The sequence below is a fragment of the Melospiza georgiana genome, chromosome 4 (assembly GCF_028018845.1).
Source record: "Melospiza georgiana isolate bMelGeo1 chromosome 4, bMelGeo1.pri, whole genome shotgun sequence".
Taxonomy (NCBI): domain Eukaryota; kingdom Metazoa; phylum Chordata; class Aves; order Passeriformes; family Passerellidae; genus Melospiza; species Melospiza georgiana.
Window position 1 is genome coordinate 10,344,349 of NC_080433.1, and position 16,189 is coordinate 10,360,537.

Consider the following 16,189-nt stretch of genomic DNA (forward strand, 5'->3'; position numbering starts at 1 on the left):
GAGGTGTTGGGTGTTACTGAGAGAAACCACAGGTTGCTTAATATTCTTACTAGCTGGCAAAATGAAGTTGAGATCCTCTCTTTGGGAGAAGGGCACTTTTATGATTGACAGGTTTGGTTCTTCCTGTCTTTTGGAAACTGCATGGAAGAGGAAAGTATATTGCAAAAGCATAAGAGTGGTTGCAAGGAAAAAAATTGCAAAGGAAATGGTCTGGGTTGGACCCACAGTTCTGAAGAGAAAGTGGCATCTGCCTTGGGGCATTGCCTGCTGGTGTCTGTCAGGTGGAGATCCTTAACTGTACTTGCTTACCAGTTTAAATCTAAAATCTTGTTTTACCCTTGCATTAAGATATTAGGTGAGCAGTTTCCTTGAGCTTGTAAAGCAGGAGATACAACACCTCTGTGTGTTGTATAGGTGAGGTAGAGGTACCTTGCTAAGAGAGAATTCCTAGAAAGAGTGAAATCCTGGCAGAATCTGTTCTGAAGCAGTTTTTACTGTCATCACAAGACCTTTAATGCTGTCTCTCTTGGAAAGGTGATGCCTGCTTGTATAAGAACATCTTCCATCATGTGCTCTATGCTTTCTGAGCCATTTTGGTTGCTTTTGGCAAAGAGCATCTCATCCAGGATCATGAAGCCTTTGAAAGCCATATGGTCTATCCAGAAGAGGATCTGACTGGGCATGGTGTGAGAGACAAGCCTTTTAAACTGAATTTGGCCCTGGATTTCCAGACCTTCATCTTGTAGCCTTCAGCAGTCTTCTATTGTTCTGTAGGTCTCTCTTGTGTGTCATACATGAGCTTAAATCATGTTTGATGTGTACAAAGATACTTGTAGGATGGAGATCCCGTGTTTTTTGGTGCACATCTTTTCTGCCTCTGGACATCTGCTGCTTCTTCTTCTGAGACCATTCCCTATAAAGTGTCACAAAGGGCAGAAGTGCAAACTTTGCAGTAATTTTGTTGGAACTGTGTTTTTTGAAGATAAATAATGACTGAGATGACCACAGGCAGCAAGAGCTGAAACCCCACCAGGAGAGAACTTAAAACACCAATGACTTCTGCAAATACTGCTTTTTTACCTTTAATTTTTTAATTTAAATATATTGATTATTTTCTGCATTCCTATAGTCAACCTTTTCTTGTGTGCTCAGAAATACATTCTGCTGGAGGGCTGATGGAACATGTACTTCATGCATTCATCCAATATTACATTCTGAGATTTGCCTTGAAAAAATAAGCAACTTTGTAAAAATTTTGACATTTGAAATGCAAACTTGGCCATGGACAGATGAAAATCCATGAGCAGCTCTGTGGTTGAGAACGTTGCCATGCTTTCAGTTAGAAATGAGTGACTTCATAGCTAAGCCTTTTGAAACAACATATAAATGTTCCTTATCCACTGCAGTGCAAAGTCATATGCTTCAGTTTAAGCTGCTTTTAGCATCTGTTTGAGATAGAGGAGTGTATTATTTATCTAACTGTTTTGTTGAAAAGGAAGAGAGCACCCAAACAGATGTTAGTGCCAGCTCGTTTGCAAGGGCAGTAATAAACATCTGTAATATGTCTACACCATGTGCAGTTTTTTAGAGCCTTATCTAACACTGGCTTTGGATACACAGCATTTTGTTTTTTCCCAGTGCAGCCATTTCCAGATATGCTCTGGTGAGAACTCAGCAGGAAAAGAAAAATCAGGCTGAAGGCTCATTAATAAACAAGAAATGGTGGAGAAAAAAAGACCCTACATAACAAGGAGTACAGCACTAGAAGAGCATGTTTTCTGGTGTGTTAAACTGAGGACATGTATGTGCATTGTGTAATATGCAGACTATTAAATACAGCTCCATTTTATCTACAAACCAGCTGGATTTGTGTTCTAACAGAATGTTGTACATTTTAGCTTGCCTGAGATGGTGTAATGTCTGTAAGAGAGAAGAGATCTGGAGCTGGGAGCAGAACACTGAGACTTGAATTGTATTAGTAATGAGCTGCAAGCAAGAGTAATTAGGTCAACAGGATGGATATTTTTAAGCATTTTAAGGCTCAGCAATAAGTAATTTTTCATTAAGCAAAAAGAGCAGTCCAATTGTGCTATGGGGAGTTCCAAGTTTTGCCTTTAACTGATTGTAAGACCTTGACTCAAAAGCTGTTGGTTTAATTGCTGATTGATACAAATCTGTGTTCACTGACTGTCAAATGTGATTGTGTGGCTCTGGGTAAAAACTTGGGTCTCCTCTTCAGATACACTGTGGATTTAGCTGATTTGAGAGAGGTGTAAGCTTAGATCATGGTCTCAGTTCATGCATTCTGGCCTGTCTCACCAAACCACTGGTAATGTTACCTCTTTTCTACCATTATTATGATTTTTTTTCTTTTTCTGTTTTAAAAAAAGATGAGGCATAAGGAACGTTCTCGGACCTGCCCCAAAAAAGTGATCATGCTCTCTTCTTGCACTCCATCCTCCTCTCCATCGTATCCCAGGCAGCAGGTGATTCCCTCTGCATGCTCTGTCCCTTTCTCTTCATTGCTGCTTGCACAAGTGACTAGCTCAGTTACCAAACAGCTTATTTACAAATACACTTCCAGTTTTCTTTCTTTCAGGTGCTGGTGGGGGCTTCTCACCCTCTTAGGTTAGGAAGATAAGGCAACATTAACTCACTGGAAGCATGAAGAGTCTCCACTGGAGACTGAGATTTTGCTGTAGGCAGATTTATTACAGAACCCTTTCTTAGTTTTCAGATGCAACAAAGTAAAATTAAAAGTTCGGAGTAATGCAGGGAAAGAAAATTGAGTTTTGTTCCATGTCTACTATCTGTTTAAATAGGTGTGACTGAAAATTTGCTCTTGTATCCATTGAACTTTTATAGGATTGCTTATCTGAAGTGGCTTTTGAGTGTTGTAGTGGCCTTCACATGTCCGCTGTGGTCCTTCTGTTTCTCCCACACGAGGCTCTTGTCTCAGTCTGGCTTTGAACCTGGAGCAGTGAGAGCTGTTCTGAGCCCACTGTATAAATGTGCATTCAGATGTTTGTGCACATGTATTTGTTGTCCAGTTACATGTTTCCTGAAATCCTTCTAATATTTCTGTCTTCTTGTATATTGTCATTGTGCTTCTTTCAGTTGTATCCTTTAAAATTGTTTCATTTTCCTACCTTCAAATCTACTTCTTGATCAGTTCTGAGCTAGAGGTCCTGAAAAGGCAGGTGCAGTCCCATTGAGCTGTCATGACATCACATAAGGATTGTACAAATTAGTTTCCCCAGAGGTGAAGCTGAACTGTCTGTGCTGAGCTCTTGAGCCTATAAACTGTAAAGGAGCATTACCTTTTAGCAGAGTAGACAAGTTTTATTCTTTGGCAGAAAGTTTGACTTGCATTATTGCTGATTTCTCAAATTTTAATTACATGTTGTAGTTTATCTGGTCTAGTTATTGTCAGCCTCCAGGACACACATTCTTTGCTGCCTCTGTGGTGTCTGCATCTGCAAGATAGATCAGCTCTGCCTACTGATCCCATTTGAAACTGTCCTAACAGAAAAAGGGGTTGGTTTTCTGCTGTGAACAGCAGCCTTTTCAAGAAGGATACAGGAGAGGACATCTGGGTAGAAAGAGTGAGGAAAGCCCTTTTCATGAGTGAAACCTGCAGTGTAATATCAGCTGATGTGATAGCTAGCTGCCTGCCTCATGTCAAAATCCTCTGAAAATTTTGTTGGATACATTTTATGAAAGAAGAAAGGCTTTCCCCAACCTTACAGATGGAGACACAAAGGTAGTTAAATGCTGAGTTTTACCTTCTAATCTATAATGTAGGATTCATTTTCCAGGTAGAGAAATTTGTTTTCACTCACAGGATCTTGTAGCTCTGTATTTTCCTTCTGTCACCTCTCCAAGTGTTTGTTTGTCTTGTGTCTTTTTGGTTGCCTAGTTTAGTCATGAAGGCCAGCTCTGCCAAGTGTATTTTGACCATTTTCTATGTTGTGTTTTATGGAAGTCTTCCTTCTTTTAACTCAGGAATTTTTGTCCTCTGATAAAAATCCTACAGAACTGATGTTAGGCTCAGTCAGAGTAATGTGCTTTTGGAAGCATTCTTTGTCCTTAGGAATGATGTTTTTTCCCTAAAATTGTCTTGGCCCAGGCCTCATAGCAAGTCAGATGGATCTGTATCCATGTTACACTGATGTCTTTTAGAACCTTTAATTCTGCTCTTCTACTGCATTTATTCTGCCACTTCTTTTAAACTCTCCATCTCCTTCCTCTGAACTAACATCACAGTATCAGTTATACTGAGTGCCTTACCATCTTTATTTCACTAATTTGATTACATTGTGGTACTATGTTGTTGTTTATAGACCTATTATAAATATATACTTAAAAAAAAATTCTCTACAGGAGCCAACTTGTTATTGCCAGGTTTAAATTATTCTTAATAAACTTCTGCTCTTGTTGTGGCTTCTTTTCTGCCTGCATCATAAGAAAAATCAGATAAAGTGTGTTGTGATTAGGAAGTTGGTCTGTGATTGTTTTTAAGCTCCTCATTTGTTGCCTGCAGAGATTCAGGGAACCTGGTGCTGGCTATTCCGGGGATCTGAGACCCAGACAGGAAAGGGTAAAAAAGCATGAACAAATGGCATGGGTGCTGATGACACAAAGCTGTGGTGGATGTGTGCAATCCAGAGGTCAGATCCAGGGGGTGGTGAAGCACACTTATCCTAATGCTGCTGTTAACACGCTGCAACTGCTGAGAGTCAGCCAGGAGCATCCCTCCTGTGTGACACCCACATAAATGCATAACAAGCCTTCATCAGCAGTTTGCTATATGCTTTTATTTTGCCCTAGGTCGAGCACTTGGGCTCTTATCATTCTTCTTTGTCTCTTACACCTCTTTAGGGAAGTATGCTGTGGCTGTAGCAGAACAAGAAGAGTTATGTGTTGTGCTAATTGATGCGAACGTGGTTGCATTGTGTTCACCGCTTGCTTTCTGGATGGTTAAACAACTGGCATTCCATCTTGCCTCCTACAGGCCAAAGTAAAAGGAAAAATGATGAGGCATTATTTAGTATAGAGACTTTGAAGCCTTCTTAACAATGAAATATTCAACAGTCTGTCTGAAGGGCTCAGTATTATACAGAAGCATGGGAAAATAAAAGATAGGCACTCAAAAGGACCAGTTGATTTGAATTCATATTGACAAATTAATTGACATTCCAGTACAGGCTTTGAATGAATTAAGTCATAAATGGGAGCCAGCAATAAAACTGTTGCAACTTCCAGAATGTGTTCTAACAAAAGCCTTTTGTGGGCTGAATGTTTTCTGACAGGCAGTAGAAAATGAATACACGTGTCTGCAATGACACAGAAGCCCACAGCTTCATAACAGACCCCAGTTTTAGTGAAAATGATCTAGTAGGAAGGAGTAGGTGGAACAGAAAGCAGCTCGAAAGTAGAGAGTATTATTAATGCATCTGAATGGGAAGAGTGTTTCCTGTAAACTGGGTGTGAGCCCGATTTTCTGTTCTGCATTGGAGGACAATTAGTAATACAGAGCTGCACCCTGGCATTCTTGACAGATCAAGCCTCAGATTTCTTGATGCACATGTTTGTACTTCCTGTCCATTTACTTTTGTATTCCGCAAACAAATTAGCTGAAGGCTGTGTGGTGCTGCAGTGACTTATATAGCAGGTCACCTGCTAGGCCTTTTTTCATGTCATCAAGTGCACCACACAGCACTTTAGGAACATTGATATGAAAGACCAGAATAGCAGAGGTGTCAAGTATTGTGCCTGGGGTGTATTGACTTGGTAGTGCAATAAGAACAAGTAGGACAGTGGAGTTGCATAAGTAAAACTGGCAGCTTCTGTGAGTGTTTGATTGTACTATTCTTTGCTTTATTTAGACAGGCTCATTAAACATGCTCTCTTTGGCATGTGGACTATTTACTTTGCATATACCACCATCTTTAAGAAATTAATTCATTCTTTATGAGAACCGAAATACATTATCCTAAAATGTGTTTCTGTACACAAAATCTGAGAAACAAATAGGTACAGGTTGAGATATTTAAAGGAAATCCTTGAGAATGCAGAACTCTGGAGAAATAAACTTGACAAATAAGGCCCTTTGTGCATGACAAAACCACATTTTAAAATTATTTTTTGATGGTAATGCCAGAGAGAAAGGCTATGTGCTTGTTTGATTTTGGCTGCTGCAGTCCTAAGAAGAGTTGTGAATTAATGTAACCAATTTTTTCTTCCCCCTGAGGGTCAAAATGTAGCACTTCATTAGAAAAGTACACACTGGGGGGGAAAACCCCCCAGTTTTCACATGAGAGCTTCTGTTACTGTTGTGCATGTGAATGTCATACCTTTTGGCTGGCATTTTGGTGTCCCTTCGTTTTTGTGCTGGTTTGTTTACATCCTGCCTCCTTCCTCGTCTCGCAGAGATCTCCTCGTTTATTGTCTCATGACCATGTGCCCATGAGTATTGAGCAAAGGGCATGTCAGCTGGCTGCCCTCCTGGAGTCCAGACGTGCACTGAGGCATCAGGTGACTACAGCCCTGCCTAGCTGGTGTCCTGGAGCACTGGGGGGTTCTGGGTACAGGTGAAATCTTGGGGCAGAAAGAGGAAAAAATCACCAAAATATGATGGCCACTGCTCTACGGTCATGTGGTTAAAACAACCATCAAGACTATTTTTGTCTTTATTTTAGTGTCTTTATTTGACTTGCCTTTTCTTAGCTGTCTCCTTGTTTGGTGAGTGACCCTTTCTGTTCCTCAAAACAGGATATAAACAATGAAGTAAAAAGCAGCCAGTAAACTTCAGAATAAATGAATAAATGCCGAAAACCAGCTGGGCTCTGGATCAAGTCATCTCACAGTGATCATTTAGCAGTCAGTCCCTTGCAAATTTTACTTGCTTGTGGAAGCAAGAATATTCACATTTTCCAAGCTTAATCCCTGGCTCTGTAGTACTACTTGTGTGTCCATCCTTCCTGTGCAGTTGTTTCCAATGGTAGAGCTGGCAGTTTGTGCAGATTGTCTTTGATTGCAGTGTGCACTTCTGTTTTGTTTTGTTTTTTGTGCCTAATTTTCTCCCCAGTCTGTTGTCTTTGGGCTATGGGAGCATGCCAGTTTGAACTGTGGTTTCTTTGGTTGCTCTCTGTTTTCAGTTATCTTCAGCAGTGCTTGGCAAACTGCAGAGTGCTTTTTTGGAAAGCACCATCTACAGAAGTGATTTTGTTTTATAACTTAACTGTTTTGAGTTAACCATCCCAAATCAATCTGTCTACTTGAGCTGGAGCATAAACAGTCCCAGAACTTTTGCTGGTGGGCACAACTTTTGCAAGCCCTACTAAAAAGAATTTTGTGACATCTAGGTCACTTCATGTCATTGGGGTTTTTTTGGGATGCCATCTTTTTCTGATGGCTAAAATCACAGGAGCTGTTCTCCAAGAAGGAACAGCAAACCTTTGGCTAGATTTGAAGTTTTGGCTGTGAAGGCCTGAATAAGAAGTCTACCTTAAACAAAGTTAATATCTCAAGCAAGGCCCACAATGCTCGTGTGCATTTCCTTATTCAGTTAAAATGATGATGGAGAAATCAAGATCTAGACCAAAATACTTTGCTCCTACCTTTTGTAGTGTTCTCTGGCAATTTTTAAGCTCCTTCTGAGTGTGGATATGCAAAGATAGCAATTATTTTTGAAATTGTCTAATTTCTGTATCATGCAGAATTGAGAAGGAGGAGAGACTGAGAACACAAAGTAGAGGAAAGCATAAAGTGGGTAGGGCAGAGAGGAAAAAGGAAACAGATGTTGGAACACTGCAAGCAATGATGGATTATGATGTGGGATTTAAGAGAAGAACAAAGAAAATACTGAGAAAGAGGAGGCTTAGCAAAGTAAGGACATTTACAGAGAAGAAACTTGATTAAATGTTAATTTATTGAAAATTTTTGTATGAACAATTGTATTTCCATAAATTGGGGAAATTGTGAAAGCCAAGCTCTTTTGCATTTTGCTCAGTAAATTTAATCTTGAGGTTAGCCTATTCCAAGTGGCTAGAAGTAGGTCTTTTCATGGGTCATGCAATTACATGACATTTAGTTTTCCTTTTTATAACTAAAACCATAATTTATTTCTCAAAGAAGCCAGTTATTTGTAATGTGAATATTTTTTTATTTCCAGACTATAATTTTTAGGAATGCGCAGTTTCTTCCAGTGCCGTTTGTCCAATACTTCCAACTTTTCCCCTACTTATATGAAGTATTCATTGGAGGATGGGCATAATCATCTGTAGAGATGATGATAAGGGCATATTGGAAGACGAAATTTTGGGTTCTCCTGTGAGAAACCAGTTTGAGAAGGATGCAGGTTCTCAGTCTGGGATTTATTCTTTGCCATTTGATAATCAAGATCAGCAGATTATTTTATATTGATACATTTTTTATTTTGTTCAGTGTTTCTGATCATTTTACAGTAATTTTTAGGTTGGAAATTTGCTGTTAATTACTGGAAATACATACAAGCTAACTTCTTTCTCTTCTGTCCCCTAGGAGAACAGAGTTTTGCTTTATATAGTTAAAATGAAGAAGAGGTCTCACATGGCCTGAAAGATGATCTTAGTGCCTTGGGCCAGTAATAGAGAACAATGGGAGATACAGAAGGAGCAGAGGAAATTGATTTGGGGTCTTTGCCAGTGGCTTAGTTGGTTGAATTACAGGAGGTTGGACATCTGTGGAAGTAGGTAACTGCTTCCAAATGGTCCTAAATAATATAAAACCTAATAAAGAGCAAATTTGGAATAACTACTCTGTCTCGCTAGGGAGAAAGTAAAGATACCCTGGGTGTTTTTCTCAAAGTTTTCCTGTAAGAGTCCTTAAAACATTGTTCTTGATGGTAGTTAGAAAAGCCTGGGCTGTTTTTTTTTTATTATTATTTTCTCTTCTCTCTTAGAAGAGCACATGTATGATTGTGTTGATGTTTATTTTATGTTTTAGCCCGAGACGGAGCCGTCTCGCCGATTCTTTGTTGACCAGTGGGAGCTCTCCCGTAGCCTCCGCTCTTCCAACCGCCCTTCCTCACCCTCCTCCGACTCCCTGCGCCAGGTAGCCCTCACCTGAGCACTCCAGGTGCACCCAGCTGCCTTTGCTTGCCAAGGACACTCACAGGACACAGCCAGGCTGGCACTGCTCCACCTGCAGAGCCTCTGTGCTTGTCCCTGCACAAAGCAGCCTGTGCCCAGCGCAGCTCGGGTGTTGCCAGCCATAGAGCAGTTTGAAACTAAATGTTTTTTAACATTAGTGTCTGTGAGAAGTTTGTGGTGCATCTCTCACTCAGACCAGGGGTTTTGAGCACTGGTAGTCCTTCTGGCTTTGCAGTGAAGCTTTCTGGTTTTGCTTGCTGCTTTTGTTGAAGTTTTGGGCTAAACAACAGAATGTGTTTGTGCATATGTGGTTAATGGACAGTGTGAAATAAAAAGTGCTTTGGCTTTTTGAAAGATCACTGAGAATTTGAACTAGTTACAGTTGTCCTACATAAACAGCAGGAACTTGATTTGACCTAAGCTGGAGCAGGTTCTTTGGCTCCTTTTGAAAATGTTGCGGAATGTTGTAAGTCTGGAAGACCATGGAAAGAAAGATAAAATGCTTCACTCAATACTCAAAATTAGGCCAGATGTGATATGTAGGCAAAAAGCAAAACAAATCAGAAACACAGAACTCCAAATTAAAAATTCAGCAAGTAAATTTCTCACACAAATAGTCCAAGGTACTGTCAGTTAATATTAACATATTCATTTTTTTAGCATGGAACATGTTACATGCTGGTAGAATTTTCAAGGTCCTGAAGGATCTGCAGTTGAAGGTTTCAAATCAAAGCTTGATTAGGGGAAACCTGGTTCAGCTAGAAGGAAGTTTGCTCTTGGAAATGCCTGATCTCTCTTCTAAGGAAACTCAAAAAGCCTCAAAAGCTCTGATCATTCAGAGGAAACAGAAAACTCTTGGCCAAATTATTATGATTGCCAGTTAAAAATCAATGATGAAGAAAATTTTAGAAGTGAGCACCATTTTAAATGTCATGTTTGATGACATATATGTCATTGAAAAGCAACTCTGCACATATGTATGTGGAACTTGGAAACACGTGGAACCTGGGAGACTCAGAGACAAATCATTTGTTATTTCTTGCATATAGAAATACTGCAAGTGTTCTGCCCCTTGGAATGGAATCAATAGACAGGTGTAAATTCTTTCTGGGTAGAAATAAACCCTCCCCTCATTACTGCAGTGACAGAGAGCTTAAGGAATTAGGACTGTAATGACAGCAGCAGTAATCTCTGGCTGAGCACTCCATTTTCATAATCTTTTTCCCCAAAGAAGTGCTCATTCTATGCTGAATTTCAGTTTCTCTGATACTTCCTGCTGTTCTCAAGTCTGAACTTGTGAAGATTTTAAACATTCCTAAAAGGCTAATAACCACACATATTAAATTAGTTATTAGTTGAGGGAAATAACTACTGTGCTTCAAGCAAGTTTTGCTATAAGTAAAGGGGTTTTTAAGATACAACTTTCCTTTTGTTATCCTTGGCATTTCCCACTTGCTAGAAGCTGAGTGGCTCTCTGATCCTGTATTAACTGAGAATCCAGCTAGAAGCATTCATAATGCTGCTTAGTGTGGAAAAGGGAAGTTGCTTGGCATGCTCTTTGCTGCTCCGAGTCAAACCCGTGGAGTTTGCAGTGGGATTGAGCTAACATGGATGTAACCACCTCATTTTCTTAACCATGTAATTATTGCCAGTGGTTGTGTTTCCTGTGAAAAACACTTTCTCCACTCCTGCAGTGATTGAATTTGGCTTGCAGTCACTCATTTGGTACCATCTAAGGTAACAGCCAACTTGCCTAGACTGCTGAAAATACTGGAGGGTTTTCAGATATCCAGAGTTATGGAGTCAGTCTGTGCCCATGATGGAGAAAAGCCAAGTCATAAAGCCATGTTCAGGGTTGAACAAATATATGTTCCAGATGTATGCAGGTATGACTTTAATGCATTGGATGAAGGCTCTTCCATCTTTTTTTCCATCTAAACCTCTGCATATTTTTAGGACTGGAAGAATTAATACTTTTGACTCACTGTGAGTTCTTTAGTTAAGGGCTTCTCCCTGCTCTGTGAATGCTCTGTAAATTAATTCTTTCCAAGTGCAAAGTGCACAAATATACTGTTGTAAATCAGCATGTTGCATTAGACTTGGTAACATGCCTTCTGAAAGGTCTTTGTTTCTGATGTCAATTTTACCTGGAACCTAAAATCTAACCTATATTTAGCCTCATCTTTTAGAAGTGTCTATACTCAAGTTTCCAGGGACAAAATACCCCACAGATGAAAACAAGATCTGCTCCCTTCATCATAGTATTTCTGGAACACTGAAAAAATGCAAAATGCAAGCCTTCCTGTCTGTTCCTACAGGTGATCCTGGACTGTACTGGTGATTTCTGATGACACCGGCTTTGCTATTACTACTTGTCACTTTATTTGTCCACTGTCTTGGCATGATTTGACCTCTCTGCACCTTTTCACCACCTAACCTCTCATCGTTCTAATTAATTTTTTTTTAATTTGATTCTTTTTTTCTTTTCTCACATCACTCTTGTTTTATTCAACCCATCTGGTAGAAGTACATAAAGATGTACACAGGCGGAGTGAGCTCATTGGCTGAGCAGATAGCCAATCAGCTTCAAAGGAAAGAGCAGCCCAAAACCCTTCTAGACAAGAAGGAACTGGTAAGACAATGTGCCAGAGATGAAGTGTGTTTGTGCTTAGATGTTGTGTAGATCTCAAGTTTTGTGAGTGTCCACCAGTTTTGTGAGTTTTGTTACACCACTGATGGAATCTGTTGTAGCTCTGTGAGACATTTTTGTTTCCCTTTCTCCATCCACCCTCACTCCTATCCTCGTTTCCTTTGCCAAATATTTTAACCTAATGCCAGCGTCCAAAGACTGGGTGTAATGACTTGAGAAAACTGTTCATAACACTTCTGCACTGCTGCTTTCTGGAGGAGACACTGGTTTTGGTAATGTAGGTCTAAGAATTGCTGTTTCAGGATGTTCTAATGGTTTTGCCTTTCTTCAAATGCCTCCTTAAGTCACTGATTTCAGGGTCCTCATTAGTAATACTGGTGTCCACTCATCTATCCAGAACTTATGTAGGCATGGCATCCTAGGAGCCTTTTTCCTGGACAACAAGGTTAGTTTTTGGTGTCCTGGTTAAAACCAACGTGCGTTGTGTCCGAGAACTGCAGCAACATCCAGGTGCTCCCGTGTCCACATAACCAAAGAGAAAACATGGCCTGGGTGTGTGATCTCAGTGAGGCTGGACACACAAATTCAGCCATCCCTGTTTGTGTCCAGGGCTCGCTCAAGAAGGAGTTCCCCCAGAACCTGGGAGGCAGCGACGTGTGCTACTTCTGCCGCAAGCGGGTCTACGTGATGGAGAGGCTGAGCGCCGAGGGCAAGTTCTTCCACCGCAGCTGCTTCAAGTGCGAGTACTGCGCCACCACCCTGCGCCTGTCCTCCTACGCCTACGACATCGAGGACGGTAAGGGAAGGGCCTCTGGTCACCAGGCTCCTCCTGGCCTGGCAGATCTTCTGTCACTTAAAAACTGTTTGGTGAGTTAGGGAGCAGGGTGACTTCCATTCCCCAAGCGCCATCTCTCCAGCTGTTGGAGCTTTGGGGGTTTCCTATGGCCAGGTCATGGCGGCAGCAGAGCAGCCAAACCCATAGGAGTTAACATTGTAGTGGTGCCTGCAGAGGCTACCTGGAACAGAGGCTAGACAGAGCTGAAGGAGTAAAGGAGGGATTTCTTTAAAGGTTACACCCTGGCAGTACAAGTGCCTGGCCATGGCTCCACCCAAGATGGATGGCAGGTCATGAGTTTTCACACTTTTATAAGTTTTGGTCCATTTCCATATTTGGGTTAGTTGTCCAATTGCAGCTTCAGGTTGTGAAGTCCCAACATCCCAGATTGCTCTCCTCAATTCACCATTGTTCACACTTTTGGACTGAAAGCTGCAACAGTGTCCTTGGTTCTCAGGCTGGAAAAGGATTGTTTTGTCTGACAAAACTGTCAAGAGAACTTGCTAACACTTTTTATGAAGTTCAGATTTACACACTAAGGCAGTACAGAATCTGGAAAATATGAAATCTAAAACTTAAGGCATCATTAACAGCTGCTAGAGTGCAGGGTAAACAAATAGTAACTGGAGGCTTTAAAAAGCTTCACAGGCTGAGTTTGAGGGCTAGACTTTTTACTGTCCTCATCTGACAGTATTTAAATAAAACCCCTGAGTGTTTAATACTACTTAAGAGAAAATAACAAGTTGGAGAGAAATGCGATCAGCTTGTTCTTCTTGAAGGCACCACAACTGTCCAACTCTGTATGTTTATTTTAGATGTAATAAAACAGGAACTTATTATCAGGGGCTGTTGATAATTGGTCATTACAGGCTGAGTTCTACTTATATAGAAAACATGGAACATTAAAGTTGAGTAGAGGTAAGTCAATGTTAGACTGTTGTAGCAGTAGTTACTGAAGATTCAGTAATGGCTTATTTTTTGTATCTGATAGACTAAGGAGAAAAGAATATGATTACAAAACTTGCTGATGCCTCAATTAAAAGAATCTAACATGCTAAGAACAAAGGGAAGCTTCAGATATACCCTACAAGTCTGAGAAACCAGACAATATGGCAGCAGGTGACAGAAACTGTTAATCAGCAAAGCGTGCATATTGAAAGTAATAATTTAGGATCATCCATCACTTGTGAAAAGTCATTTCCTTGTAAGGGTAGCTGTCTACTACAGTCTTTGAGCAGTGATTGACAAAAATGTCACATTTTCTGAAGAAAATGTATGAGAAAGTATTTGAGGTAAATATTGATTCACATCAGCAGGTATGAATTTATTTTCTTACACAGCTGCCTATCTTTAATCCAATCTCAATAGGAAAATAAGTGTAAAATGGTGTAAAACTAGTGACAAGTAAGGTGCAAAGGATTCTGTTTCAGACATAATGGTGTAGAAAACAGAATAACAAGAAAAAAGTGTTAGTACCTGTATTTTTCCCACTGATTGAGGTGAAGATGAAGTAAAAATTTTAAATTGATGTCACAGGATGACACTCCAAGATATTCTACTGCAGATTGAAATTGATGGGTGTCCATTCTGTGTAAGAACAATCTTTCAATATATACTGGGTAGAAAAATGGCTGCGGAAACACCATCTGGTTTAAGGGGCAAAAAAAGAACTAAAATTGTGTATTCATAACGCATTATATCATGACTTTAACTAATGGATTTGCTGGGTTGTGAAGAGTTGAGGAAACTTAGAATCAAACCAGACTCCCAGTAAGGAATAGAAACCCCTTTATTGCTTGTCTGGAAGGTCATCAGACTTGGCATGCAAGTTTAAAGGGGCCATTGGTAATTTTGAGATCAACATATAAAAGCAACATCTTTGTCAGAAATCAAAGCTGGGGAAAAGCATTTTTTGAGCACTGCTGTTATTTTGAGCACTCACAAGTAACTGAATATCTGACTGTCTGTTAAGCAGTAACAGACTGAGCTCCTCTATCAGCTGTATGGGCTGAAGCAGTTTTTACCACCAGATTTTTAGTGATTCCCTCTGCAGGCATGCTTGTGTGTGCAGTTATGGCCAGACAGTTCTCAGTGAAGCAAACACAAAGCTTGGAGTTTCAGCAGGTTTATAGCATTCATTCTGAAATACTATATGCCCAACATTTGTGTGTGTATATGAAGCAGATGTGGCTAAACAGAAATCTGTGGTATCTATCTGTTGTGAAAATGTAGCTTGTATTTCATTCTGAGTTTTCTTTGAGAGTTAAAAAACCAAAGCTATGCACACATTGTTGCTGTTCATCTGGCTGTTTGGGCTGACAAGCATTCTGCAGCCTTCTGCAGTCAGTGTCTGGTTTTAGGCTTCAGAGTCAGAGGGTTTTTGTGTAAGAGCTTTTCAATTGTTGCTCATTTCAGACAATGTCAAAAAGCAGGTTTTGGTATGAGTAAACATTAAGAAATACTTATTGAAGTAAAGATTTCTAGAAAGATGTTTGTCACTTTTCCGTCTCTGTGCTGTTATTTTGCAAATAGCAGCACAGAGAAATTAGAGGCAGAGGTCAGAATATGTGTTGGGAATGCATTGGCAAAGCTCTAGGAATGGGATGGCACTGGAGAGTGCTATGGGCTGCATGTGCCATGCAGGATACACTGACAAAGGTACAGTGGAAGATAATTATGAGGCATCAGCTTGCTGCTTTTATTAGTACCAGTAGTATTTGCATGATGGTATTGTAATGCTGCTTTGTCTTCCTGGCAGTGCTCAGATAGCAGTGAAAAACCTCTCTAGACTTCTGGGGTGTTAGTGAACCAGCAGGATCGCAAAAGGTCTTATTTGTGGAAATGAGTCATTGTCCTTTTTACAAGTAGCCACTGTGCATTTTTAGAGATGGTTCTTTGGGAGTTAACGCTGTCCTCTCCCACTTTGCTCTGCTGGTTGTATTCATTCTTGCTTTTTCCAAAAGTGCTTCTGCCAGCTTTTCATGTGATGGTTTCTTTGTTCCTCACACACTGCCGCATTGTTAGCATGTGATACCACACAAGCCTCACAGCTTTGCTTTGGTGTTTGATAGGATTTTAAACTAAATGGCTGTCAGGCACCCAATGGAAAAGAGCCTAGTTACAAGGGGAGAGAGCAGGGCTGGAGCTAAAACTTCAGCCAGTGTTTGCCTCTGCATATAGTGAAGAAATTAGAGAGAGCAACAGGAGTGGCAGCAGAAAACAAGTTGCAGTGAGATGGACATTTATATTGTGCTAAATTCCTGTGTTCCTGTTCCTGACCATCATTTGTGTTTTATCTGCAGGCAAATTCTACTGTAAACCTCACTACTGTTACAGAGTCTCTGGTTATGCTCAGAGGAAGAGGCCAGCAGTGGGTCCTCTGTCAGCAAAGGTAACTCATTGTTTTCATCTAATGTGCTGTGTTAATAGATTTGGATTCTTAACTTTGACAAAACACGTGTGATGGATTGGGGTTTTTTCAGAAAGTAGAAAAATTCAGGGTGCATTTAGTTGCTTTATCTATCATGAAAGCTTACAGTTCAACTAAATCTTATTTAAAAGCAATTCCTC

General features: G+C 40.3%; 1 protein-coding gene across 4 annotated transcripts in view; it reads left to right on the forward strand.

The window, feature by feature from the left end:
* MICAL3 (microtubule associated monooxygenase, calponin and LIM domain containing 3) overlaps positions 1 to 16,189 on the forward strand; it is a 160,337-nt gene that overhangs the window by 76,480 nt on the left and 67,668 nt on the right. For all 4 annotated transcript variants that reach the window (XM_058022949.1, XM_058022951.1, XM_058022952.1 and 1 more), the window contains 2 exons: positions 12,394 to 12,580; positions 15,922 to 16,010. In XM_058022949.1, coding sequence (XP_057878932.1) covers positions 12,394 to 12,580; positions 15,922 to 16,010 — 276 coding nt within the window. The remainder of the gene's footprint in view (positions 1 to 12,393; positions 12,581 to 15,921; positions 16,011 to 16,189) is intronic.